Source organism: Poromitra crassiceps (assembly GCF_964638095.1).
Source record: "Poromitra crassiceps genome assembly, chromosome: 2".
Lineage (NCBI taxonomy): Eukaryota > Metazoa > Chordata > Actinopteri > Beryciformes > Melamphaidae > Poromitra > Poromitra crassiceps.
In genome coordinates this window covers 86,262,397-86,289,797 of record NC_139624.1, presented here as the reverse complement: position 1 = coordinate 86,289,797, position 27,401 = coordinate 86,262,397, and the positions used below count along the sequence as shown (strand labels likewise).

At 42.6% G+C, this 27,401-nt stretch overlaps 1 protein-coding gene across 3 annotated transcripts in view; it reads right to left on the bottom strand.

The window, feature by feature from the left end:
• rbm33a (RNA binding motif protein 33a) overlaps positions 1–20,841 on the bottom strand; it is a 78,057-nt gene extending 57,216 nt beyond the window's left edge. For all 3 annotated transcript variants that reach the window (XM_083652336.1, XM_083652337.1, XM_083652338.1), the window contains exon 1: positions 20,781–20,841. In XM_083652336.1, coding sequence (XP_083508462.1) covers positions 20,781–20,799 — 19 coding nt within the window. In that variant the 5' untranslated portion in view covers positions 20,800–20,841. The remainder of the gene's footprint in view (positions 1–20,780) is intronic.
• Positions 20,842–27,401: the final 6,560 nt, after the last annotated feature.

The following is a 27,401-nucleotide window of genomic DNA, read 5'->3' as shown; positions in this document are numbered from 1 at the left end:
TCTGTTCACGGTTGCCTTATTTTATTTAGTGATTGAGTGGATGGACTTCTGCACGTTTTCAAACTTGTTTTCAAGCTGCTCAAACCTCTGAGCGATGTCGGACTTAATCGATAGTGTTTCACGGAGTAAAAGTTTAGCCCAAGCCGTGTATCTCCAGCCTCCAGCAGGTGAGTCATTTCCTCATTCATGGCGGTGATTGCTTCGTCTTTTTCTTTCTGCTTACCTGTGTTGTGTTATGTTATGTTATGTTATGTTGTTAAAAGAGGGCAAGAGAGGAAATTAAAACAGAAGTGGATTTATAGTTAGAAAGAGTGCTAAAAAAAGAGAGTTTTTTTTTTTTTTTTTTTTTTTAAATCCATAGATAAGCCGCACCGTTATATAAGCCGCAGGGGCCAAAAAAGGCCAAAAAACGGGAAAAAAGCCGCGGCTTATAGTCCGGAATTTACGATTACTAGTATTGTTGTATAGATCAATACATATATCGTACACTTGACGATTTTTGTGTGTTGTTCAGTTGTCGTTGTTATTGTTGTTTTGTTTTTGTCCCCCTATCTGTCACATGGTGTTGATGTTTGTCTTTTGTTCGTTATAGAAAAGAGATGGTGTCTGACATAATACTGTGACCGTATTTGTAATAGTACTGTAATGTACAGATATTCGCCATTCTCATTAAAAAAAAGCACCCTTAGGGCCTGTGTCCACCTAGCGTCTTTTCCTCAGGTCCAGCATCTTTTTTCAGTTGTTTCCAATGGGGGGAGAGCGTATGCGAGCGCACACGGACGTCTATAGAAAGTGCGCTGCACCCAGCACCCAGAAACTATCGCAACAGAGACAGAAAGGCTCAATTGTGGGAGCAGATTGGCTAGACACTTAATATTTCTGATGAGTGCTGTGCTTACTGCTTTTAATAGCGTAGCCTACCTGTGTTGTTAGCTTGCTAGCTGTCAGCTATCAAGCTCCTACCGCACTGAACTAACGTTGCATCCTTGTATATTGTGCGCTGGGATCAGCGCTCCCCAGCGCACTCCCAGCGTTTAACATCGGAAAAAGACGCAAGGTGGACACAGGCCCTTAGTGGGGATGCACGGTATACCAGTACTACAATGGTACCGCATTACCATGTCGTTAAAAACTGTACTATACCACGTTAATTTAGTACCAATACTTTAAAAAATGTCATGAGTTGCGTCAGTGTGAGACCGGCGCTGTTGCCGCCGCTCACCAAACGTCTGGGAGCCGAGACTAGCGGAGCAGCGAACATTTAACCAAACTCCATTAAAAAACATGCAGTTTTAACGGAGGAAGAGAGCGAGGAGCGAGAAGAGAGGTGACTCACAACTAGAGCTGTCGCGATTACTCGAGTACCTCGAATAACTCGAATAATTAAATTGATCGAGGCCAAAATGATTCGCCTCGACACGGCATTTAGAGAGACTGTTTCTCACGGACGCTTACTGGTGTGGCACAGCGCTCTTCCTGTGTAAACACGTGAGGACACAGACAGACCAGAGAGCAGCGACTAGCGAGCGGACCCCGCAAAAATGGAACGAGGCGACGGTGAAAGCAGACAGGAGGAGCCGGGAAGGGAGGAAGAACCAGGGCCGAAAAAGCGACCGAAACTATCTAAAGTGTGGGATCATTTCACGCTGAAAAAGGACACGAATTCAGTGGTGTGCAAGTACTGTAAGACGATACTTGCATATCACAACAGTACGTCGTCAATGCTGCAGCACCTGAACCGTAAACACCCAGTCTACACATCCACCAGCGCATCTACTTCGAGCGGAGCAAGGTAACGTTAACGTAACGTTAACTATACACAACGCTAATGTGTATGCTAATGATTGCTACTTGATATTAAGACTAGTAGTAGTTGTGCTGCTGGCTTGCCACGTTGCCAATATGACTATTAGTAAGTGCATTCACGCTGCATTTTTTTGATGTGGCTAGCTAGATGTGGCTAGCTCAACCTAACGTTAACCTAACGTTAGCGGCTAATTTAACAGCGTTGTGTGTGTGTGTGTGTGTGTGTGTGTGTGTGTGTGTGTGATCACACTAGCCTGTTGGTGTGTGAGAGAGAGTGAGTGTGTGTGTGTGTGTGAGAGAGAAAGAGTGTGTATGTGGAGAATGTACATACATTTACACACCCTAGACCGGTCGACTCTTCTCATGATGATTGCAAACAACTATTTAATTGGTGCATTTTAGGCTCCAATTATTACACCACCTGACCTGTTATCTTGCTATTCTGATATTTGTGTCAATAATAGGCAACAGGTCTAGGGTGTGTAAATGCGCATTCTCCAGTTTTGTTATGAACTTACCTAATAAATATCAATATTAATTATTATTTCACCTCTTTTTCAGCGGATCACAGCGTACAATGGACAGCTTTATAAGGACGGGTCCATCATGTTCAAGTGAACAAGCAGCTGAGTTCAGCAATAGCATTTTGAATATGATTGTGACAGACATGCGCCCTCTGTCCATGGTGGAAGATAAAGGATTCAGAAAGATGATTGCGAGTTTCAACCCGAACTACACACTTCCCTCAAGGACCTTCTTCACGAATAAGATGGAGAAAAAGTATGAGGAGGTCAAAGGCAAGTTGATCGAGAGGCTTAAGACGCCAAACATGATGGCACTCACTACTGACATTTGGACAAGTGTAGCGACAGAGGCCTATATGGGGGTGACGTGTCACTTTCTGAGAGAGGATTGGGAAATGGAGTCCCACTGCCTTACAACCATGCCCCTTGAAGAGAGACACACGGGTGCACATATTGCAGAGTGGATTGAAGAGGTTATTGCCAAATTCGAAATTCCACCAGAGAAGATCAAAGCTGTTGTCCATGACAACGCGTCCAATGTCATATCAGCTGTGGCCATTCTGGGGAAAAAACATGGATGGGCATCAGTGCGATGTGCAGGTCACACCCTAAACTTGGTGGTGCAGGCTGGTCTCAAGAGCAACCCAGCTATCTCCAAGACTGTGGGTGCTTCAAGATCCCTTGTCGAACACTTCAAGAGAAGTGAACTGGCATGCACCAAGCTAAAGGCTAAGCAGAAGCAAATGGGCTCAGGGCACTCCAGTGATGAAAAAATGCTGGTGCAAGATGTAAGTACTCGCTGGAACTCTACTCATAAAATGTTATCCAGGCTGGTGGATCAAAGGTGGCCAGTGGCTGCTACACTCTCCGACCCAGCAGTGACACAGAGAGGGAAGCACTACCTTGACCTCAAGAACGAACAGTGGGACCTGATTGGGGAGCTGAGCGAGGGCCTTCAGCCATTTGTTGGAGCTACCGAGTTTCTGAGTGGTGAAAAATATGTTACTATCTCTGTTCTTCCAAAGATGGTGCAAGGCCTTACGAAATCCATCAAGAGTATTGCTTTTGAGACTACACCAGTAAAGGCATTCCAGGCTCATGTGGTACAAGAGATCGCAACACGATGGGAAACAAACCAAGAACTATTTAAGTTTAACCCTGAATCGCCAAACACCATCCTGCTCGCTGCTGCTCTGGACCCCAGGTATAGAAAACTGAAGATCTTGCCTGATGACGTAGTCTTCAAGGTCCAAAGCACAGTGCAAACCATGGCACTTGCTGCCAAAAGGGAACAAAGGGCTCCGCCCTCCGGCACAACACAAGAAGACGGCGACACAGGGGCACGCGCCACTGCCAAGGATGCACCATCCTTCCTCGATAACATACTGGGATCAGACTCCAGCACCAGTGATGAAGAGGATGAGCAGCAGCAGTTACACCAAGCTGTGCAGAAGGAGGTCTTGATGTATTTTGGAGAACGTGCCCTGGCCAAAAAGGAGGATCCGCTGTTATGGTGGAAAACAAACGCAGCACGGTATCCAACGCTGGCAATGCTGGCAAAGTCCCTCTTGTGCATTCCAGCAACATCTACGCCATCAGAGCGCCTGTTTTCTGCAGCAGGAATCATTGCATCAAAGCGCAGGGCAAGCCTCAGTGCTGAGCATGTCGATATGCTCACGTTTCTTCATTGCAACCACGCATTACTTTAAAAGGTTACACCAGAGAGTGTTGTGAGGGACTTGGATTTTTTTTTTTCAATATTTTATATATCAAAAAATCAGCCCTCAAAGTCTTGGGACTTGACTTGGACTTGAGCTGAAGAAGACACTAGTTTAATACACACCAGTATGTAGAGACATTTATTTTTATTTATTTTATTTTTTAGGCACTGTTTAGCAAGGCAAGGCCCAGATTACGTCACTCACCGCCGCGCTCAAATGTACAAGTCTTTAACAGTGTCAAATTTTTATCTTGTTCAGGTACACTGTAGTGGTGAAGGGCTAAAGGAAGTAGGCAGTGAAGGAGAGAGGAAGTGAAGTGGTGAAGGGCTAAAGGAAGTAGGCAGTGAAGGAGAGAGGAAGTGAAGTGGTGAAGGGTTAAAGGAAGTAGGCAGTGAAGGAGAGAGGAAGTGAAGTGGTGAAGGGTTAAAGGAAGTAGGCAGTGAAGGAGAGAGGAAGTAAGGTGGTGAAGGGTTAAAGGAAGTAGGCAGTGAAGGAGAGAGGAAGTGAAGTGGTGAAGGGTTAAAGGAAGTAGGCAGTGAAGGAGAGAGGAAGTGAAGTGGTGATGGGCTAAAGGAAGTAGGCAGTGAAGGAGAGAGGAAGTGAAGTGGTGAAGGGTTAAAGGAAGTAGGCAGTGAAGGAGAGAGGAAGTGAAGTGGTGAAGGGCTAAAGAAAGTAGGCAGTGAAGGAGAGAGAGTGTTGTGAGGGACTTGGATTTTTTTTTTTTTCAATATTTTATATATAAAAAAATCAGCCCTCAAAGTCTTGGGACTTGACTTGGACTTGAGCTGAAGAAGACACTAGTTTAATACACACCAGTATGTGTAGAGACATTTATTTTTATTTATTTTATTTTTTAGGCACTGCTTAGCAAGGCAAGGCCCAGATTACGTCACCTCGCTCAATAATGACAGAAAAAAGAAAAAAAAAGCACTGGTTCATGTTAAAAACTAAAGCAGTAAATATGTGCAATTACCTTCCTTGAGTTAATAAATACAGTTTTCTACAATTTAACTTGGTTGTGGTTTCCCCCTTTTTGCATGCAAGTTTGAAAGTGTTCCAATATAAACCACTAATGTGTGTACTCTTCCATTTTCCTTTGTTGTGAAGCTATCATACAGCGACCAGCGTGCTTGTGCACAGTTTACTGACATCACATTACAGGATTTCTGGGTCTTAAAGTTCAAATGTTTCAGTTATCTCCCGCTGCCATTTGGAAGCAGCAATGTGTGAAGTTGCCTCATGCAGCTGTAAGGTAAATGAACGATGTAAACTAGCTAGTAAGCCATTCATTCATATTATTTAACGGTTGCTGTACACTGGAAGAACTCAAACGTCAGGTTGAAAAGATGACACTGCCAGTTCTATGCAATTTAAAAATAAAAATGTTGTTTTTTCTAAGAAAGAAACTAATGTAGTTGTTTATTTGAAGAGATTTATCTTATTTTTTGGTGTATATTTACGATAAGCCTTTGAAAACACAAAAAAGGGTTTTATCCGATTACTCGATTAATCGATGGATTATTCGGTAGAATACTCGATTACTAAAAGAATCGATAGTTGCAGCTCTACTCACAACCAGAATTGACATTTTATTCACTTACAGTAACCTCTCCGTGGATTATAGGGGTGCTCCAAAAAATCGATTCTGAAAGGATCGCGATTCTTAATGCCACGATTCCTGGATCGATTCCAAACTCCCAATAATCGATTCTTAAAATCGTAAAAAAAAAAAAAAAATTTTTTTACAGTGTACCTGAACGCAACATGCAAGATACCGGCTGAATAAGTGTCCAAATGTTCATGTCATTTGTGTACTGTACTGCCACGGTGCCACCACCTCTTGCACTTAAGAACTCTGGTTAATGTATATATATGCCGAATTGAAGAGTGGCGTTTAAATTAATAGGCTATGTGATGTTTTTCATAGCGAGACAAATGCACGCACGTGTAACGTTAGCAGCACCGCAGAGGCAGACAGCAGTGTGCTCTCTCTGTCACCAAGCCATCATGATTCCCTCCACTTCAGCTAGGATGCTTTCACATCAGAGAACGGGGTTAATTTCCCTAGTTTGAGGGTTTGACTGGCGATGTTTTAATCACGTCAATAATTGCCCCTCCTCTTCAACATTCCTGATATTATGCATAACGGTAGTGGGTGGGAAATGACGTGCATAATAGGCTACCGCATTTTCTTTTGCCAACTTTCTGAAAATTTGATTAAAAGTTGCAATACCTTTGGATGGAAACCCAGCGACAGGTGAACTGAACGGATCCAACACATTGAACCAGGCTATTTCTCTCCGACAGGCAACCCCGACTTTTTCAAAGAGTTCAGTTCAAAGACCGACAGGTTTAGCGAATGTGATGGACAACATGCATGCCCTCATAAGTCAAACGAGTGTAAACAAGTTCGCTCCGTGACAAGGAGTTTGACGAGGCAATTAAGGCAATGGATATTAGGGGTGGGAATCTCTAGGCACCTCACGATTCGATTTCGATTCAGAGGGCTACGATTTGATTATAAAACGATTATCGATGCATCGATTATAGATGCATCTTTTTTTTCAATACATGCTTTCTTTTTCTCACTATGTTACTACTTTTAAAATAAAGTGAATTTAAATTGCATTGTAATGATCCATAATTAAAATAAACAGATTAATTTACTTCCATTATCTTTTATAACAAAGCAAATGGAAGAGATGTGTCAACTGTCAACTGGAAGTTTACATTTGCCAACATATTTCCCAGCATTGTAAAGAACCAACAGGAAAATAAACAAGTGTGCCAGTTGTGTCTGTAGCAGCATCCTATAGTAAATTAACTCCACTTCAGCATATTCTGAATCACTTCTTCTACATGTTGTAACAGCTCTGCCACATTTGCACCAGTCACTCATCACTCTTGTTTGGAGTACATGAGAGTACATGAGAGTACATGAGACGCTAGCTGCCACTGTGAGTTCAGTGATGATGTGCGCAGTAACAATGCATGTCCACGCATCACAAGTTAGAGATATCCTACCCGCTTTCTTCAATAAGTCCATAACTTCAGCTTTGGTCTCATTGTACAGTCTGGGGATCACTATGTCGTTAAAAAACCGGCGAGATGGGACGTTGTACCTCGGCTCCAAAGCGCGGAATCCCTGGTTCTCAGCGACTGAGTACAGTACAGTATATCCTATCCATCATGGCAATAAAAGTTGCGATGGATTTTGTGATTCGTTTCGCCCTTTGCGAGTTCAGTGGATGCTTTAACTCATTCATGGCCAAATACGTCTTTAACGTCTTATCAGGAATGTGCCTCCACGCCAAAGACGTGTTTGACGTGTTTTTGTTTTTATTAGTGCAGCGCGTAGTTCAAAGACTTCCCCAGCCTGTGACATGGTATCAGGTCCCTGGCCTCAAAGGCAAGCCGACAAAACGTGAACAGAAAACGGAGAAACGCTTCCCTGTTGCAGAGAGGAGAAACGCCATTGAAACGCCCCTCGGCGCGCTGCACGAGCTGGTCGCCTTGCTGCAGGGCAGAGCGAACATGGATGAGTTGTTCGCGGTAGTCAAACCCGTGACCAACATGATCGATCCTGGTCCCGGACCCCGTTCCTGTGTGCCAGCCCGAAAGAGACGAGACGGAGTTACACGCAGCGGGTCGGTCATGGAGGGGCGAAGCAGAAGGAGTCCAGGCAGTGAGAGGGAATGATAAATCCAACGGGAGAAAGTAATCCAGAGATGTGTTGATCAGCGGAGGAATGAGGAAATGATCGATCAGTTTGACGGGTAATCCAGAGGGTGGTGAGGACGTGTTGAATAGCCGAGGGGAAAACGGGAACGATCAAACAGCAGGGAGGATAGGACAGGGAGACATGGACGAGGACGGGTGGACCAGAACAAAACAAAATAAACACACGAACAGCTAACAATAACGAAAAGTAAGCATGCGGGCAGAAGCGGCAGTCACAGCAGCAGACGCCAGCAGTACTCAGACCCGGAAACAACGTAACGAAGATAAATGGGGGATCGTGTGTGTGTGTGTGTGTGTGTGTGTGTGTGTGTGTGTGTCTGTCTGTCTGTCTGTCTGTCTGTCTGTCTGTCTGTGTGTCTGTACACTCACTCACACTGAGTAAACTGTATTGTTGAATGTAAAAAAAGCACTTCATGTCATAACGAATAATATTTACATGTCTGATGTCAATACAGTTCAAAATAAAAGAATTGAGAGTGAGTTCTGCCTGAGATTGTGTCCTTTACAAAAATGGCCTTTTCTCCTGTTTCTCTTCTCAGAGAGACCTTTTTGGTGAAAACAGGGTGTATATAAATGGCTATAAGTAGAGTACAGAACATGCTAAAAGCTCACTTTTTTTTCCTGGTGAACCCAGAGACGTACATCTTCATTTTGAGGTATTGCAAATCAGTTTGGTGCTAATAGATAATTTACTGTGGGTCTTGAAAGATGACCAACAATTATGAAAATCTTTGGCCTGAGCTAAATATTGGCAGTCCAAAACTGGCCATGAATGAGTCCTCACAGGGGCCATTTTGTGTCGAGAAGGCAGGGTAAACACAGGTGCAAGCAAAACACTAATGAGGGTTTCAAACTTCCATGATTGGAATTTGGTAACCCTCATTAGTGTTTTGCTTGCACCTGTGTTTATTCTGCCTTTTCGACACAAAATGGACCCCGTGAAAAGGGTCTATTCACCTTATGTAGCCACGCCCATTTGACCCAGTTGTGTGGTCGTGTCACGACTTCCGGCTAAAAAAAGAAAAAGAAAAAGGCCGGCTGCTCCAATATCATCTAACTCTGATTTAACTAATAATTTAGCCAATTGTATGTAACATACCAAATAAAAGCAAACGGCAATGTCTAAGAATGCAATGCCATGTAACTGGCTCGTTAATTCTCGCATTCCAGGGAATTACATTAACAGGTTAAATCTACGCAAGATCGTCATGTGGATCTGGCAGCATGAACTGCACGGGCGTCAAGTCAGCCAGAATACAAGCACGTCATCCGCTTTGTTGCTTTCAAAATAAAACGCTTATTGTAACGTAACCTTATTTATTTTGAGTAATGCGTTACAGCCACAGTTTCATGCCATATAACATCACGAGTATTTTGATACAAGGTTTGCTGCTTCATTCGTTGAAATACCTTTTTCTCCTCCAACGTGCATCTATAAGCTATTTACTTTTGTTTTAACCGGAAGTTTACCAGTTCATCCCGTATCCGCGAGCTCGAAAATGGTGGCTGGAGTGGAGATATGCTCCCGAAAGAGACAGATGCACGCTTCTTCATAACGCACACCCGATAAAACTCATTCAAAATTTTGCACTAGTTTACTGACGACACTGTCGTTTCCCATAACGTTAGTCACAAGAAATGTGGAGAAATAATCACTTTTTGGGAGACAATCGCTTCATGGTGATCACTGATCACTATTTAGCTGCAGCTCAGCAGCTGTAACGTTAATCACACTGGTCAGTTTTAACTTTTTGGCAGAACACCGGACCTTGTAATCCGTGGATTTACGTTAGTGTAACAGTGATCATAAAGTAAAATGGATGATACTGGACAATGGACATGTATTGGAAATGAGCCTCTGTTTGTTTCACAACACTATTGTCTGCTCCGAAGCGCTAATGCCATCCCTCCAACCATTGGAGATACTGTCTGAGGTAGGCTTTTAGATGTTAGCTTCACCTAGCGTCACCTAATATCACAGTCAGTCCCTCTCCTCACAAAAAATGCTCCAGGTAGTGCTTTTTCCATGCAAAAATGCAAACGTTAAGTGTGAACAGCCCCATACACAGCAGATTACCCCTGCTCCGTCATTACCATAGTAATCACACAGGACCCCCCCGCGCACGCGTGCTTAAAATGCTTAAAATGCCCATCCCTAGTACTAAATAATTAAATCAAGGCCATAGAGTGTCATTAAACCCTTACATGGCATGGAGCAATCCCATGTACCGCATACTAATATTTACAATAATCCAATTATTAATAATATAGTAATTTATTGTCAAAAACACACCTGACATGTAGGGTAGGGGTGGGAGAAAAAATCGATTCACCTAAGTATCGCGATTTTTAATGTCACGATTTTTTGGATCGATATTTTATTCAAGAATCGATAATCGCAAAAGCAAAAAAAAAAAAAAATTTTTTTTTTTTTTTTTTTTTTTTGGTGCTGCAGTCAGGCCACTCACTGAACAGCAGGTCAGGTGCCGCCTACTGGTTTACTAGTGGTTGTATTACTTTATTAGTTAGTCTGAAGTAATAATTACACTTCAGGGTTAAAGTGGGTGCATCTCATTGTAAAATTGGACTTGGCCCAAATTAGGCTTCAAACGGCCCAAATTGGGCTTCAAACGACCGACATTGAGCTTCAAACGGCCCAAATTTCACGCGCGTCGGCCCATATCGGCCTGGCCTGCTTGGTATCTAATGCCCAGCCTGAATTATGATCCCAGTCCGCCCCTGTTTTTAACTATATCGCCCAGCCCTACTCATGATATACAGTCTCTAGTGTATGATTCAACTTTTCCCATGTTCTAATCTAGTGTAAAAAAGCAAACAAACTGAAAAAAGAAAAGAAAAAAAGAAACAAAAATCGCAATAAATCGTAATATCGAATCGCAATAATCGTAGAATCGCAATACTTAAGAATCGCAATATAAATCGAATCGGCACCCAAGTATCGTGATAGTATCGAATCGGGAGATAAGTGAATCGGCACAGCCCTAATGTAGGGTATGAAAAGAATTACACCACATATTAAACTACCACCATAGCAATAACCTATTTATTGTGCATGCAAATAATAAACATAATGACATTCATAAATACACAGGACAAGATGTTACTATCCCTTGTGCCAAAATCTGAGGTAAAACACATTTAGAAGCCCAGGATTAGATTATTAGCCCACATACAGCACACTACAGTTGATGTGCAGTGTACTAAATTAGACTGAACACAAAATGAAATGACTGGGCACATTTTTCCTGATGGTTTAGGTTTTTGTCGTGGTATCGTTTCAGTATCGGTATCAAGCTACTTAGGCAAGTATCGGTATCAAACTCATAATTTTGCTATCGGGCGGGGCATTTTCAGTTCCAGATGATCAGAAAAGGGACTGTAATTTGCTATCCATGTCCCACACAGGTTCCGAGAGGAGGGGAAACCTCTAAGCTGGCATTACGTTAAACCAAAGCTGGCGATGATGCAGCGGATATGTTTGTTGTTTTTGTTAGTGAGCGTTACCGTTAGCATTGGCTCGTAGCGCGGCCTACACTTCAGGCTCGTCCGCTTGGCAGACAAACTGCTTGTGACATTTACAGTCTGTGGCTTGTGATCAAACAGCCCCGCAAAAGCACTTTATACTCACAGAGCTGGTGTAAACTTATAGAAACTAATGGAACCCCCTCTACCCCAAAATGAAACATCCAGGGATTCTGTATTTACCGTAAATTCCGGACTATAAGCCGCGGCTTTTTTCCCGTTTTTTGGCCCCTGCGGCTTATATAACGGTGCGTCTTCTTATCTATGGATTTTTTCAGAAAAAAAAAAAAAAATACAAATAAAATCTCTCTTTTTTAGCACTCTTTCTAACTATAAATCCACTTCTGTTTTAATTTCCTCTCTTGCCCTCTTTTCACCACACCGCGGACACTGTGTGCACTGTAAAAATAAACAACGGTGGTGTTGTGTTATGTTGTTTTGTTGAAATGTTACGGTAATACGGTAAATGTAGGGATGGGGCCGATCCGATCCAGTATCGGTATCGGGTTCCGATATCGACCTAATTAATGGATCGGAAATGTCCGATACTCAAGCGGAAAATTTCCGATCCACAAGCCATGTCTGTGCTTTCATGGTGTCTGCTGAAATGACTCCACTGGCACAAGAGATTCCTGCCTGCTGTGGCTAGTCTGCGAGCGGTATGCAAAATGTGGAATGGATTTCCTGAACGGAGGCGTGTCTCAATGAGACGCATGAGATACGCCTCCGTCTAGAAAATCCACTCCACAGTTTGCAGCCAGGCCAGCTAGGGAAGCGCATGGCACTGGAGGGGAAAAATACAACAAGAAGCCAGCTAGCAGGCTAGCATTTTAGCGGCACTGAAGCTATCCAACTTTTCCACACAACATGTCCGCTGTGTGGAACTTTTTTACTGTCGAAACACCGCAAAGCAAGACAGCAAAGTGCAACGTTTGCAAAGCCGTTGTTCCGAGAGGCGGAAGAACCATCGCGACGTACAATACCACTAACCTTATCAAACATTTGAAAAGGCACCACCTGAAGGAGCACGAAGATTTTTTAGAGAGAGGGCTGAAAGACGAAAGGAGCCGCCAGGAATCACTTCTGGAATCATTTCAAAAGCAGGGTAAACTTCCAGCAGACAACGTGAAAGCTAAATGCATTACGGAGAAGTTGCTCAACTTCATTGTACTCGATGACCAACCGTTTCAAGTGGTGGAAAATGAGGGCTTTCACAGCCTGATGGAACACTTGCAGCCAAGGTATAATTTACCATCCAGGAGGTATTTATCAGAGACTGCGCTACCCGAACTTTACCTCCGAGTGTCAAGCAAGTTAGCGGAGAAGTTAACACGTTCAGTGCCAGCGACGCCATATGGCGTCATTAGAAATTTACCGTACAGTGCCAGCGACGCCAAATGGCGTCATAACTCCAAATTGTTTTTTTGACGGGGGGGTGTCGATCTAAGCTTCTTACGTCGCCTCTAACAATATTGTAGCTATTGGAGGTCGATAACCTATTTTACAAACCCATTAGGTGGCGACAGCACTCTCCTGATCAGAGAAAAAGGAGCCAAACACACAGAAATAGTCACTGGTGAAAATGAGGAAATCGCATTGCATCCGTCCGTATGCATCGACGTGCCTCCATAAACGAGCACAACGCCAGCTGTGCCCCCAGCAGCAGCATCCGCTGTCACAACTGAGCACTTCCATGTACGCTGCAACAGCACATTCACATAATCAGCATTATTATTCCGAACTGGAAGCATGCCAGCCCGTGACAAACACACGCGGAACCAAAAAGCTGAATGTCGCGCACCATTCACTGTGTGTGCGCAGCAAACTCAGCAGAGACTGAGAGCCACCAGACACATAAGACACACCCAGGAGGCGTGTGCAGTTGAGGGGGGGGGGGGGGGGGAGCACGGAGAGCAGCAGAGCAGCATACACTTCACCCAGACAGACCCAGACATCAGAAAATTAGCTTCAGAGTCAGAGATGTGCTTGAAATGTTTAATTTCACAAAAGGCTCATTATCTCAGCTCGTAGAAAAAAAGGTATGTTTTTCGTTCAATCAAGCTATCTTCTCCGGCTCATAACTAAAGAACGGAAAATGGGATCAATAAACTTTTTTTTGCAGGTGATAGAAGAGAGTCTCATCGTTATTTGTGCGTGTTCAGTGTTTACATAGTAATTATTAAAAAAATTATATGACTGTTTTAAAATGCATTGCGGCCTATGTGGCACAGCAAGCAACCTTTTGCCCAAGGGCCGTGGCACTGAAAGTGTTAAAAGGTGTACCAGCCCTGAGCTTTACCACAGATATTTGGACGTCAGATGTCAGCCCAATGTCGCTGATAAGCCTCACAGTGCAGTGGATTGACTCGGATACATTTGAAAACCTTGATTTGTTGCTGCTACACGAACCAGAATGTACTTAATTTGTGCTGATTAGATGCACATTGTTTTATTGATAGTGTGAATGTTTACAGTATTTATTGCACTATTCTTTTATTTTTCAACTATGATTTGTTGATGCTACAAGAGCCAGTGAGGGTACTTGATTGTTTGTGCTGATTTATTGGAGAGGGGCAGTGTAGAGAAGTTTACACTTTATTTCATATTTGACACTTGAAAACCATGTTTGTTGCTACATAGTAGTGTGTGTCTGCTTGATTTGTATCTGCTGTTCAGATTAATATGACAGATGTTTTTTGATACTCATAGTGTATATGGCATTGCACTAGTAGTTTAACACTGTCTTGGAATTTAATAAATATTAACACTCAATTTGAAACCCTTAGTTGCATATTTGTTTTCAGGATGGGAATTTTTACAGGATTTCCTGCTTTTCTGACCTGGTATCGGAATAGTATCGGTATAGTATCGGTATCGGCAGATATCCAAATTCAGGTATCGGTATCGGATCGGAAGTGAAAATATGTGGATCGGTGCATCCCTAGGTAAATGGGAGCTTCCTCAAACAGCCATCTCTTTCCCGACAATCCCCTCTGTGCGTGACCACTTACATATGGTAATTACGGTAAGCAAACGGCCACTCGGCCATCAACTCCCTCCCCCGACTACCAGGAGAAAATCACAAACTTCGGCGAATTCACACAAAGGAAGATCAAGGAATATTCACAACAAGACGAGCAGTAGAAGCAACACTCTCACTTACCATGGGGAAGGTACGCAGAAATTCACACGACGCAGCTTTCAAGTTGAAAGCAGTCAATCTCGCATTAAAAGAGGGAAACAGAGCAGCCGCGCGTAACCTGGGCATCGATGAGTCAATGGTGAGGCGTTGGACGGTGCAGCAGGAGGACAAACACAAAGGAAGATCACGGAATATTATAGGAGTGTGAAAACATCCACAATCACCAACGGGTTCCAAAACGCTGGACTGCTGCGGGATGAAGAGGATGACGCCGCCACAGCTGGCGCTGAGGGCCGTCAGAGGCTTCAGAGGCTGTTCGATGCCGACAGTGATGAAGAGGAGTTCGTTGGTTTTGAGTGACAATGAAGGAGAGAGGAGAGTGGTTGACGAAGCCACCCTGAACCTGTTCGTTTCCGACACTGAAGATGAGGACTTTGGTGGTTTCAGTACGCAGGAAGAAGAGGAAGACGAGGATTAGTGACTTGACTTCTCTGGTTACAGGTTTGCTGCACATATAGCCTATTGTTGTGTGATTTTGTCTGGGGATTAGTGACCTGACTTTTGTTTTGTTTTGTTGAAATGTTAATAAATGGGAGCTTCCCCAAACAGCCATCTCTTTCCCGACATTCCTCTCTGTGCACGAACCCTTTCATATGGTAATTAAACATCAAAACACCCGCGGCTTATAGACCGGTGCGGCTTATAGAAGAAAAAAATAGTCAATTTTGGTCCCGCGGCTTATAGACCGGTGCGTCTTATAGTCCGGAATTTACGGTAACTCCAAAAAACAACTCACTAACGTTAAGCTAACCGCGCTAGCCGGGAGTCCCACTATAAGCCAAAGGGACTTTGGAGTTGAGCTAGCTGCTGGACAGAGCCATTTAACAGAGCCAATAATAAGGAAAACAAAGGCGCAGTCACGCACATTAGGCTACATAAAAAGCATCAGTCAACATCACATAGTGTCTTTTCTTTAATCTGGTGGCAGCATTTTTCAGTAAAAAGTGAAACGACACAGATGGTGTATAGTGCCTGCCCCATTCATTGGGCCCAGGCTATCATTCACTGAGAACTGGAACCAATGCAAAATTTGAACAGATCAGTAACATGACAATAAGAGATGCCTTTTGTCATTGTGTTTTATCTGCAGACTAAGCAATCATTGGCTTTCTGCTCTATAAAAGCCTTTATTTTTGTATTGACTATAATTGAGTGATACACTTTATTAAAACAATCATATTATATCAGAAGTTTTCTTTGTTTTGCGTTCACAGTGATGTCAGTTAGATTTGGTTAGGTCAGAGCTATGCTCACTACATCTGCCTTTTTTTTAACCCCAGGTGTGCATAAAATACAGGTTAAAAACAAAAACAAAATGTGTATATATATATTTTTTTATTATAATAATTATCGGTTATCGTATCGGTTATCGGCCAGGAGAAGCAGATATTTATCGGTTATCGTATTGGTTGAAAAAATCCATATCGTGCAAGACGTGCATCCCTAATCGTGACATCCCTAACCCTTAGTTTCAACCACCTGAAGTTGTGTGAAAGTTTCACCGTGTTAAAGCCAGCCCCCAACACTGACCACAACAAAGATCTTGAGTAGGGCTAAGCGATCCAAAAATATTATCTCTCTGCATTTTTTCCTTTTAACGCCATTGACTGTATATGCACGCACGCACGCAGACACACACATAGCAGGTTGGCATCTTCGAATGAGGGAAAGAATAATGATAATTAGTGCCCAACCAGGGTTTCCGTAGTCCTGTAATTGGCATTACAGGACATTGTCCTGTAAAATTCATCAAAGTCCTGCAAATTTAAATCTGCAGGACACCATGTCCTGTAAATTATCTCCCGATGCAATTAATTAATTGTATTAAAATGTGTTGCACACTCATTCAGTCACACACACATCCTTCTATTAAATAAATGAATATTATTCATGTTTTAATGCCTGTGTAGTAGGCTAGGATGGTAAATGAAACAACATTTAAAATTAGGCTACATGTATTTATCGCACGCGCACTGATTGAATGCAGGAGGCTGCCATAGGCTACCGTCAACGTGCTACAACAAGCGAGCAAGAGACATCATGATGAAACAATCAAGTCTAAGGCGCTTTTTTCACTTAGAACGCTATGGAAATCGTGTTGAGAGCGCTTCCATTGTGCACAAAACACAAGAGCGTTTTTTGTGTGCTTCGTTTTGTTTTCCCCAGCAGTCGCGTGCACTAGAGTTTAGGACACAACGAACGAACACAAGGACGGTAGCCAGCTGGTTTTGTCTGTTTGATGTTGTTCACTGTCTACATGAAAGCTAGATTATTGCCAATTCTGGGAGCAGCGGAGGTTGAGGATCCCTCTGGGAGGAGAAAAGTTAGGATGAGTAAAAAGACGAGCAGCGTGCTTTTCCTCCAAATGTTCAACTTTTTCATCTTAAAAGTTGCTTGAGTAACATCACTGATGACATCACAATTGCTTGAGTGACATCACAGTTGAGCAAATGCAAATGCGTTCAACACACACACACACCTGCCCGAGTGCACCGCTTAAAAAGCACCTCATTCAAAATTGAAAGTTATGAAAGTTAGTTACTTTTTAGAAACTTCAAGAGAACGTTGGGTTGTGATTTTAAACATTTGTTTAAATTGGATAAACGCCACAAACAAAGTTAATACCCACCCCCCCTTCATAAAAAGACGACCGCTACGATAATAACGATAATTCAACAATTCCCAACTGGCAACAATAACTGCATGGGACGTGTGGTGTGTTGTAAGCCAGAGGTTTTCAAGACCCCCCCCAGGGGGGGTCCAAACAGTTTCAGGGAGGCTCATTGAAAGGAAGTGAAAAAATATGACTAGTTATTATATTAGTTCTCAAAATAAGATCACGTGTGTGTGATTTGGTTAAAGAGTTTAGAGATACAGTAGTTTGGGGGAATTTTACAGCTTATCCCACTTTGCGAGTCACAAACAAGTAAATGCCTTAAGACAGACCTTTTTTATGTATTTAGTATAACGTATGTCAAACAGCAATATCAAGCTATCTTGGCTCAATTGAGTAGCCGCTTTCACACACAGATCGTGCAAAATTGCAGTTCAGAAGGCCCGCAAAGCCGGCAGCCTCGCCACAGAAATTGCTTTCACACACAGCCAAGCAGCACCGCCACATTCCCGTCCTGGGGTGTGCTTTCAGGTGACAGCCACCGCTCCCGGATTGAAAGGCGAGCGGAGGCATTTCCACCCAGCTCCTCCTAGCCCAAAGTAATATTTTCATAGGTTAGTGTAGCCTAGGCTACTAGGGCTGGGACGGATCACGGATAATCCGTGACCCGTACGGATCAGCCCCCACGGTTCGGCACACGGTTCGGAACGTCGTGGTCCGCGGACCCCCCCCCCCCCCTTTCGTTTCATTTAACGTTTAACGTTAGTGTATGAGAACGCCTGCAGCGCAGCCAGACACAGACAGGCATCATCATGGCAAGCACAAGTGAGCTTCCTCATCCCTTCGCTGTAAAGTCTCTCTGAAGGCTGTGGCTAGTGGCTACTAAAGACAGCAAACTTATTTCAACACCTCTGAAAAAGCACAGGAATGCGAGCAGCATGTTGCGCGCTGCACAATATAACGAGAGCCACAACACGCACACACACTAACACACGCGTGCACACGTTTCACGAACACATATCACCGGACGGTGAAATGTTGCCTTGGACACATAACAACAAAACAACACGTGGGGCCACCGAGTAGCATAACGTAGCATCAACGTTATGTTTCCAGACTCACCCGGTCTGGTCTGTAGCCTACTCGTGTCAAGTGACTACGTTAGCACGCAACAGCCAGGAAGTTAGGCGCAGTGCCACCTAAAACAGGAAGTTGGGTTCTGCCTTCAGAGTAAAAGCATAAATTGTGTCATGAGAAAAAAATATTTTTTGAGCTGTGCAGGGCAACAAATGGTTAGAGAAGTATAATAGTATTAAAAATTCAAATCGAAAATCTAATTTTGAGAGAAAAAATCTGATATAGCCTATATATTTTTTTTTTGCTGATCCGAAAAATCCGTGATCCGTGGCTCAAAATCCGTCACGCGATCCGATCCGTGGGTTTTCTGATCCGTCCCAGCCCTATAGGCTACTGTATGATGAACGAATTCATTCAACAACCAAACATCGCTGATGTACGCCAGCCAACGACGTGCAGCGGCGGTCGCTAAGGATCAAACTGATAAAACACGAAAGTGTTGTCCACATGCAGCATGGTAACAAGGCTTTCAATATTCATCTGATCGACTTTATGGATCACAGATGCACCATCATGTAGCCTATTAGGTACAAGGCTAATTCTTATCTTTTGGTTCCAGTTTTTTGTAAAGCAAATTTTTCCCATGAAGTAGCCTAATTAGCGTCCATTCTGAAAGACGATGCCCGCATATCAAACAGCTGCAGTCTGCATAACGTTACTCGTCGTCGGGAGAATAGTATAGGCTATAAATGCACATGACTAACGTTAGTAGTTTTTGTAAGGGAATGCACAACTGGCTAGCTAGACAGATTGCAGTTCTGGAGCTGGTTTCCAGAGGGAATATCCTCAGACCAACTCACCACAGACAGCTATAGTCAGTCTGAAGCGTATTATTATATCCGTTAATTTTACGTACTAATGTCAACATCGTTTGAGCATAAAGCCTAACCTACTTACTAGACACGGAGCATTCCTCCTGGCCGCCTTTTTTTACTTTCACGTATGCCTTTCTTGCTGCATGAGGTGATTTCCCTGTATTTTTTTTTATGAATGAGCTGACCATTCACATCGTTCCGGCTTGCCGCTCTTACGCTTTCAGGTGGAGGTGGGTTGCAGGTTACCCTCAGGCTCTTCTAAATTCCGTGTCAACACTGCCAGTTGAAGAGCCCTCCCATCGAGCATAGCATTTTCGTTGTGCGCCATTTGACGAGAATCACAGAGTTGCCTGGAAACAGAGTCCAGACGCATGCGCACTGGCATCATTTTGTCTTGTACATACATTCTACAATGCATTTAGACAGACCACCACCGCTCACTTTTTTCGGCAACTAGGCTTCCGATATAATTAGTTTGCCCCACCCGACCCTACCTGTGACTTCAAAGTGCAGAAATAAGGTGAGTTTAATGCCCAACACAGATTGTCTAACGAAAATGCTATGCTCATTGCTCGATGGGAGGGCTCTTCAACTGGCAGTGTTGACACGGAATTTAGAAGAGCCTGAGGGTAAGTTGCAGGGTAACCCGGCGCTGTGACTAGGTCCACTGGCGGAACAAAAGGCGTACAACAATTACCCACCAACCCGCGTTCACAACTTTCACATCGGAGGCGCGGATCTCATTTTCCGTGCATTTTATGGCTTTCAAGGCCAGTGTGAAAGCAGCTAGTGTCTATTGATAGTATTCTGTTACATCACCACACGGCCATTTTGGTAGGAAAATAACAGGTGATTGTGATCAATTAACAGGTGATTACAATCAAGTGACACTTAGAGCCAATGAGCTGTGTGTATTGTAGCACCATATTGGTAGGAAAAAGGCTTGTGACATCATGGGAATACTATGAATATGGGATCAAATAACATCATCATAATCCCATAGGCATCCGAGAATATAGCGAAACTACGGTAAGTAAGTAATCTCTGAGGCTTTGTCCACAAGGTTTGCCTGAGGGGAGGCCCACAGCCTCAGACTTTGAAAACCCCTGTTGTAGGCTAAAGCTGATTTATGGTAATGGTATGGCGAAGTAGTGGCTGATTTATTGTAGTACTGTACCATAAATCAGCTGGTTAGGTTCCAGCCAGTTAGGTTCCAGCCAGTCAAACCAAGATGTGGAATGATCGCTGAGATAAGCTACCGTTTACTAACACTAGCTACCAAGACAGTTGCTTAGTTATAGCCCCTTTCACGACGGTGTTGTCACTCCACAGTTGTTAAAGGGGCCATTGCTGACAGTATCTCCAGCCGGAAATTTAGGCGGCAGGCGACAATTGCACCTAGCCAAGAAATGTTAACCGTCCTTAACGATACCTGACGTTAGCTAGTCTGGAACAAACGTTACGCGAAACTAACTTTTACTACAATAAACGTATGCCACATTAGCGGTTAAATAACAAGAGTTAATTGGCTACTCCTGTTTACAGCGAAGACAACCAAATCCATGTGGCCTAGCGTTATGTGGCCATTGGCCTAGCGTCCCGTAGCTGCACGTAGCTAATTCGCCTTCCTATCTAGCTAGCATTATAATGACGTGAATAATAGCTAATTTTCCTTACCATGGGCGTTGGCCGCCATGATGCGAGGCGCTTTCCACGTCGAATCTGATTATAAAACTTGGGACGGCATTGGTATCTTTAGTATTTCGCCTTCAAAACGGAACAAAATGCGAAGCTAGCTAACGCTAACTAGCTGCTGCAGCACGGTCCATCCACGACCAAACTGCACAAACATGGCAGTGCTGTGTTATTGCAGTGATGATGCATTGTGGGTGGGAAACCCCAATCCTGATCCCCGATCGGTTTGCTTCAGTGGACTGGGTGACAGTATGGATGACAGCAGGGCAGCAGGTGAAAAGACAGGCTGACTGTGGATCTGCTATGTCTATCTCAGTTTATTACCGAGTATTCATTGTTTATAATAATTATGTTATACATTGTAACAGATTTTACAATTGATTCAATGTTGCAGCAATCGATAACACAGGATTGTTTATCAAGATACTCACTTTTGGTGTTTATCATCATAGACCGTCCAGAGACTCACTAAGGTCCTCCCTTTGTAAGGCCTAGAAAATCTGGAAGGTGCAGGTCTAGTTGATTGATAGCCATTATGAGTTTATTTCTCATCATCCCATGTGGGCCACCAAGCTATATCCAATGCATGCAAACAATGTCAAACAATGCAAACAAACATTTTCAGTTTCAAATGATTTGAAATATGTGTTGAACTATCGGAGAGTGGAAGTGGAAACACCACCAAAAGCACAACCTCCATCCATTTTTGTGGCTGGGCCATCGTAGACAATATAGCCTATTATATTGTGTAAAGTGAGAGCCTGTCAAATCATTACTGTCTTATGCTCAGGTTTTAATGTTTACTGATGGCTTATAAGGTCAACTGACTGACCTCATGTTGATTTTTGCCTCTTTAGGGATAACCTTCATTATAGAAATAACATCAGAGAGGGTGACATTAGACTACATGAGAATAAAACACAGGTCATAATAAAATAGCTTAACATATAGCTGAATGGTTGCCATGCTAGTTAACATGGCAAACCAACATTAATAACGATCTGTCTTACCCCAACATTCTGGTGACAACAGACTATGAAGACATTTTGTGTGTGTAATATAAAGACCGACATATAATTATTCTACTGATTTAGAATAGAATAGAAACATCATGTGGGTTTTCCTTTGGCCTCAATGTGGAAGAATTAACATGAGACAAAATGCTAATTACATACATAACCAAACACCACAAGGACAACATAACAGAGCTTGAACATAGTACATGTTTACAAAACAGTGCAAAATGTGCAAATCAATCATCCTAATTGATAGAGCATCAGGTGGAGAATTGAACAAGGCCATGGCATGGCATGCATGTAGGATAAAAGACCATGGGATAAAAGATTGATTCAGATGTAGAGTGCTAGACTGATTTTAAAACACATGAACATTATTACAATGTTATCACCCAATTCACATATTTGATGCATCACCTATTCAATGTGGTTGATACACTTTAAACAAAGACATCTTCAATATACATTATAACTGATATTGGCTAGCCTAGCTCCATGTTCAATATTATTCTACTCTGTATTTGAGCACAGGATCTTGTGGTCATAAACATCATGTGCTATTTAACCATTTGAACTGCAGGATGATTGCCACTCAATGATCAAAGATGAGACATAGCTAGATTGAACTAGCAGCCAGCCTTGCTGTATGCAGCAAGGCTGGAGACCCAGGGGACACCCCATGGAAGTTTGGGGCAGATGTTTATAGACACTTTGCCTATCAGTTCAGGCAGGTAGGGATTTATGGTCAAGCTTACATCAGCAGCCAGTGGCTCATACTAAAACGAATTGACACTGGTTATGTCCATAAGAAAATCCATCTCATGAGCTGGAAAACGTAATTAATTCTATAGTATAGCTAGCTATAGGCAAGTGGTAGTGGTATACACTGTCCACAGTTCTTGGTGTAGGCCTAATTCCTTTTAAAACAGTGAGGTTTCAGAATGGCTCCGCAGGCTTTTTCCATCCAGAAGCATCAGCCAGACCATTAGCCTTTGACTGTTGCTACAATGGCGTTTCTGGACTGCTGAGCGGTCAGAATTTAGTGTTGAGCCTTCTCGGGGTGTCATGGGCCTACTTCAATGAAACGTCTGTGAAGAGCACCCCGCTTGATATCTCTGCTGTTAAACTCACTCTCACCAAACCACATAACATCAGAGACAAGTCTCACAGGTAGGCTACACACCCACCACATCATGTGTATTGGTAAAAAGCTTAAAAAATGTGACCATGCAGATTTTAGTGTATCAAGTCTAGCCAAGTTGGCATTATGTAGGCCTATAAACGCCTGCCCGGTTAGAATCGTGGTCAATTTAGTTAGAATTCAAAATGGTAGTTCATCTTTATTTAAGTAATTCCTTTGATTTTTCTTCCCTGTAAGGTAAAAGCCCTTTTTTAATATATCTCCCAAGTTTTTTCCCCCAGCCTTTCTTACTGAAGTCTGGGAGTCAAAATTGTTGTCTGACTCTACAGCTAGACAGCAGAAACCCCCAAATTCCTCCAGGGCTGACAAACGTCAACAAAGACCCCCAGAGACACCAAAGAGAGGTGAGCAGTGAACTGAAGCCTCATTGTATTTGGCTCATTATGGGGTCCCGCAGTGAGGAGGAAGCTATTTTGTAGCACCACAAGGTCAATATCTGAAAGCCAGAGCGATGGAGGGGATCAGCCGTGAGATTTTTAATTTGAAAAAGCGTAAAGGGACTTTCCTGGTGAAAGACAGTCTGTGAATTCTAAAGGACTGTGGGGATTGTACAGACAAGATGTTGAGCTGGCAAATGTTTCCCTTTTCTTTTTAAAAGAAGTATGAAATAGAATATTTACAGTTATTAGCCGGTCAAATTGTATGTATTGCAAGTACTCAGACACGTTTATGCATGCTGTTTTTTTTGCATATACCGGTAGTCAATAACACACAAAATGTAATTCAAGGTTATCAGACCTAATGTTTAATAGCCTATAAGAATTGCCTAATCTTTGAAAACCCACCCATAGCTCTAATGAATATTTCAGTTTCACCCCAACTAATTCTTGCTTTATCCCACATATCTAACCATTGCTAAGAAACATTACTGTTGAGAAGAGGGTTAAAAATAACTGTAGGTCAACTCTCAATTATTATACTTTGCTGCAAGAGACAGAGAGAGAAATAAAAATAATAAATAACGATGGCCCAATATGCTGCTGTAAAATATTATGATATTTTTCTCCAATAAGATAATAAATACATACAATAAAATCACAATATTTCAGTAAAAATGTATTTGTATTTGTTATGATGTCGAATGTAGCATATTAGATGCATGTATTGTAGCATATTAGATGCATGTATTGGTGCAATTCAACATGTATCCCATGTTTTATTAAATATTGATTTCTGAACAGCTGTGTCTAAAGTTGTACCAGATATGTCTATGTTCCCTGGATTCTCTTTCCCAAGAATTTTGATTTTACTTCCAAATAAAAGTGAAAGGGGGAGCTGTCACATTCTATTATGGTGACCTCAATGATTCTGTGCCCTATTCCAAATCCAGTGGTTTTCCATAACAATGCAAATTAGAGAGTGCAAAGCTGGAGGAGACAAGACTTTTTTCCCTTCTTCAGTTAAAGGACAGAAGTTCTTTACAACAAACCTGTCTGTATGCCTTGTGTAGACTTTGACAGAATTTAAATGAAACTTGGAAGTTGTTTTGTATGAGACAATGAGTTTGTGCTGACAACTCATAAGGATCAGTAACTATCCTGAGAAAGTAACACTGGAACCATGAGGTGGGGGTGGGTGGATGTGTACAATAGATATTTTTTAAAGAAATATTTCACCCTAATGTATTCATTAATTCATTCTGTACTGCGTTAAGGTGCAGAGTGGGCCTGTCTGAGACCGTCTGAATTTCCCTCTGAATTTCCCTTTGGTCTTTAAGAGGCCCATGATTCAAACTGGTTCCCATGCATTCTGGTGAGCAAAGGAAGACATAACAGAGATCTTGTTAGCTTAATATACTCCTATACTACTAAGATTTGCTGTTGGTACATTTGTAGATGTTTGGCTCAATCCCACTCATGTGGTTTGTATCTGATTCACTATACAATCTAGTCTAAGTTGCCATTCTGAGTAACCTCTGTGCACCAGAAATGCACATTATTTACCCAGAGTAAACAAGTATGGAGACAAGTTGGTGTCCATGGAGACATCAACCTCTCTGCATAAAAAAGGCATATCAAATACATTAAATGGGTTATGATGCAGTCAATTGCATGTAGGCATGTGCTACAAATTAGCTGTATTGCATAGCCTACTATATAATGGCAGGTTCTGACTAAAAATAAATGCACCAGTAAGGATTCAAAGGAAGGTCTTATAACTTTATCATGGGGGGGGGGGGGGGGGGGGGGCGATCTGGAAATCCTAATAAAAAAGAATAATAAAAAAATATATATAAAAAAAATCATTGAATAGCCTATTTATTTATATACTTGCGTCTATACATGTGCTAAAATTACTAGTATCACTAATGTAGGCCTACTAAATATATGGGTCATGTTATGTGATTTCTCTATGTTGCAGAACTTAGGTCCGTGTGCAGAACACAATGCCTCGGTTCCCTTTTCTCTAGTGAATGGGCTGCAGTCAGTGACCCACATCTCTGAGTGCACTGAACTGCTTGACTCAGACTGTTGTTTTATTCAGTGGTGCACTGTCAACAGACGGGCGAGGGGGTTGTACTTATGGACCGTCGTGATTGGACGATAGAATTCGGATTCGCCTCGCCATTGGCTGCTCGGGCTGCCAGTCGTGAAAAATGTTATTGCTGCTTCCCGCCGCCGCGCCATTCGCCGTGCACGCGCAAGACACCAAGGCACGTACCCGCTTACTGGACTGTCTGAGTCTGGAGTCTGTCTGAAATTGATAAAATTGGAGATGGAGTTTTAAGTCTCTGTGAACATTCACAAGGAAGCCGTATACTGGAAATGGGAATTTTCTATCCTGCTAAAATGCCTTCGCCAACGATTTACCACGCTCAAGCCAAATGTTATTTAGATAAACGCTGTGAAAGTTTTTTCTACAGTCTATCAGCACAGTTCTTTATGCACAGGTAGGTTAACATTAAGGCAGACGCCAAAGTGTAAGTGACGTTAGCCTATATTGACTGGATACTGCAGCAGTAACGTTATACTTTGCATGACTGCCAGGTTATTGTTGAATGCTAGCAATGTGTTTTGTGGGGAAACCTAACGTTAATTTATTCTACGCGAACTAGCTTACAAGCAGCCTCGAACATCAACATTGTGTCGCTAAAATAATGTATTGGCTGTGTCTATGTTTTGTACGAATACCACTAGTAGGCTAGCTACTAACGTTATTGTTTTGGAGACTTGACCTCATTCACACTGTAACGTTACTTCAGGACAACATGTCATCATGGGATGCGCAGGTGACGCACCTTTGCTGACGTGAACGCTGTTGATTAACCCCACGTGCGCTCAAGCTACCTGTTACTCATTAGACACCAGAGGAAGAACACATCAGATCAGCAACAACAAAAAATAACTAGTTAGTTGAGAGAAAGTATGAATGCTACAATAAATGTGACCCCCCCCCTTTCTTCCTGTGGCTTTTTATGCTCTGCAGGAGATATCGCTTGTCCTGAGTCCAAGAGGGTTGGATCGTCCAAAAAGCAGTTAGTGGACCAGCAGAGAAAGGTTGGTTGATTTACATATACTGGGGCTGTGGAGCATGAGACAGGACTTATCTTGAAGTGCTGTTCATGACAGATTATTCTCAACTTCAAAACTGAGAGAGAGAGGGGGAAAGGCACATACAGTATAATATTTGGTTATTAATACGGTTCTAAATCCAGATGAAGACCTCAAATGAGGATTTTTAGCAAATATGTAGGCTACCACAAGCTAGGTCAATTTTTAGACTTTCAGAGTAGGCTAAGTGTAGGTGATATCTGCAGAATACAGCTAATGGGGGCAGATTAGACAATGCATTTATTAATTTGTCAATATTCCCCCATCAATAAACCATGATATTACAATTAATTTGGCTTATTTTCTTTTAAATATTCATGTTACCGATATTGATTGCTGATAAGCGGTTGCGTTTCAATGCTCAGAAATTACACACAAAAAAATTCAAGATATCTGGAAGTCAAAGTATTCTAAGTTGTGCGCAGCTGCTCTGCTGCTGCCTCAGACTCATCTAGACTGTTGAAGTATTATATGCAGTTCCAGACGCTCTGTCACTGCAGTTGTCTGCAGACAGTGCAGTCATATGACTTGGGGAGCCTTCCTCCCTCCTCCTTATGTCTGCTCTTTTGGGGCAAGATGGCTGCTGCAAGCTGTAGCATTGTTGTTACTCATGACTTATTGTGAGGGGATTAATGTGATGAGGAGGACAACCTTGGGAAGGATGCTGACACACTGGACTTCATTGAAATACACGGCTACCCAATACTATATTGTGGCACACAGAAGGGATAGTGATGAAGGATTTTCTCTAACCTAAATGTGCTGCTTTTAGTTGATTCGATGATTATTTAAGCAAGCATTGGCCCCCGTCTCTTGGTTATACCCTTTTGGACAG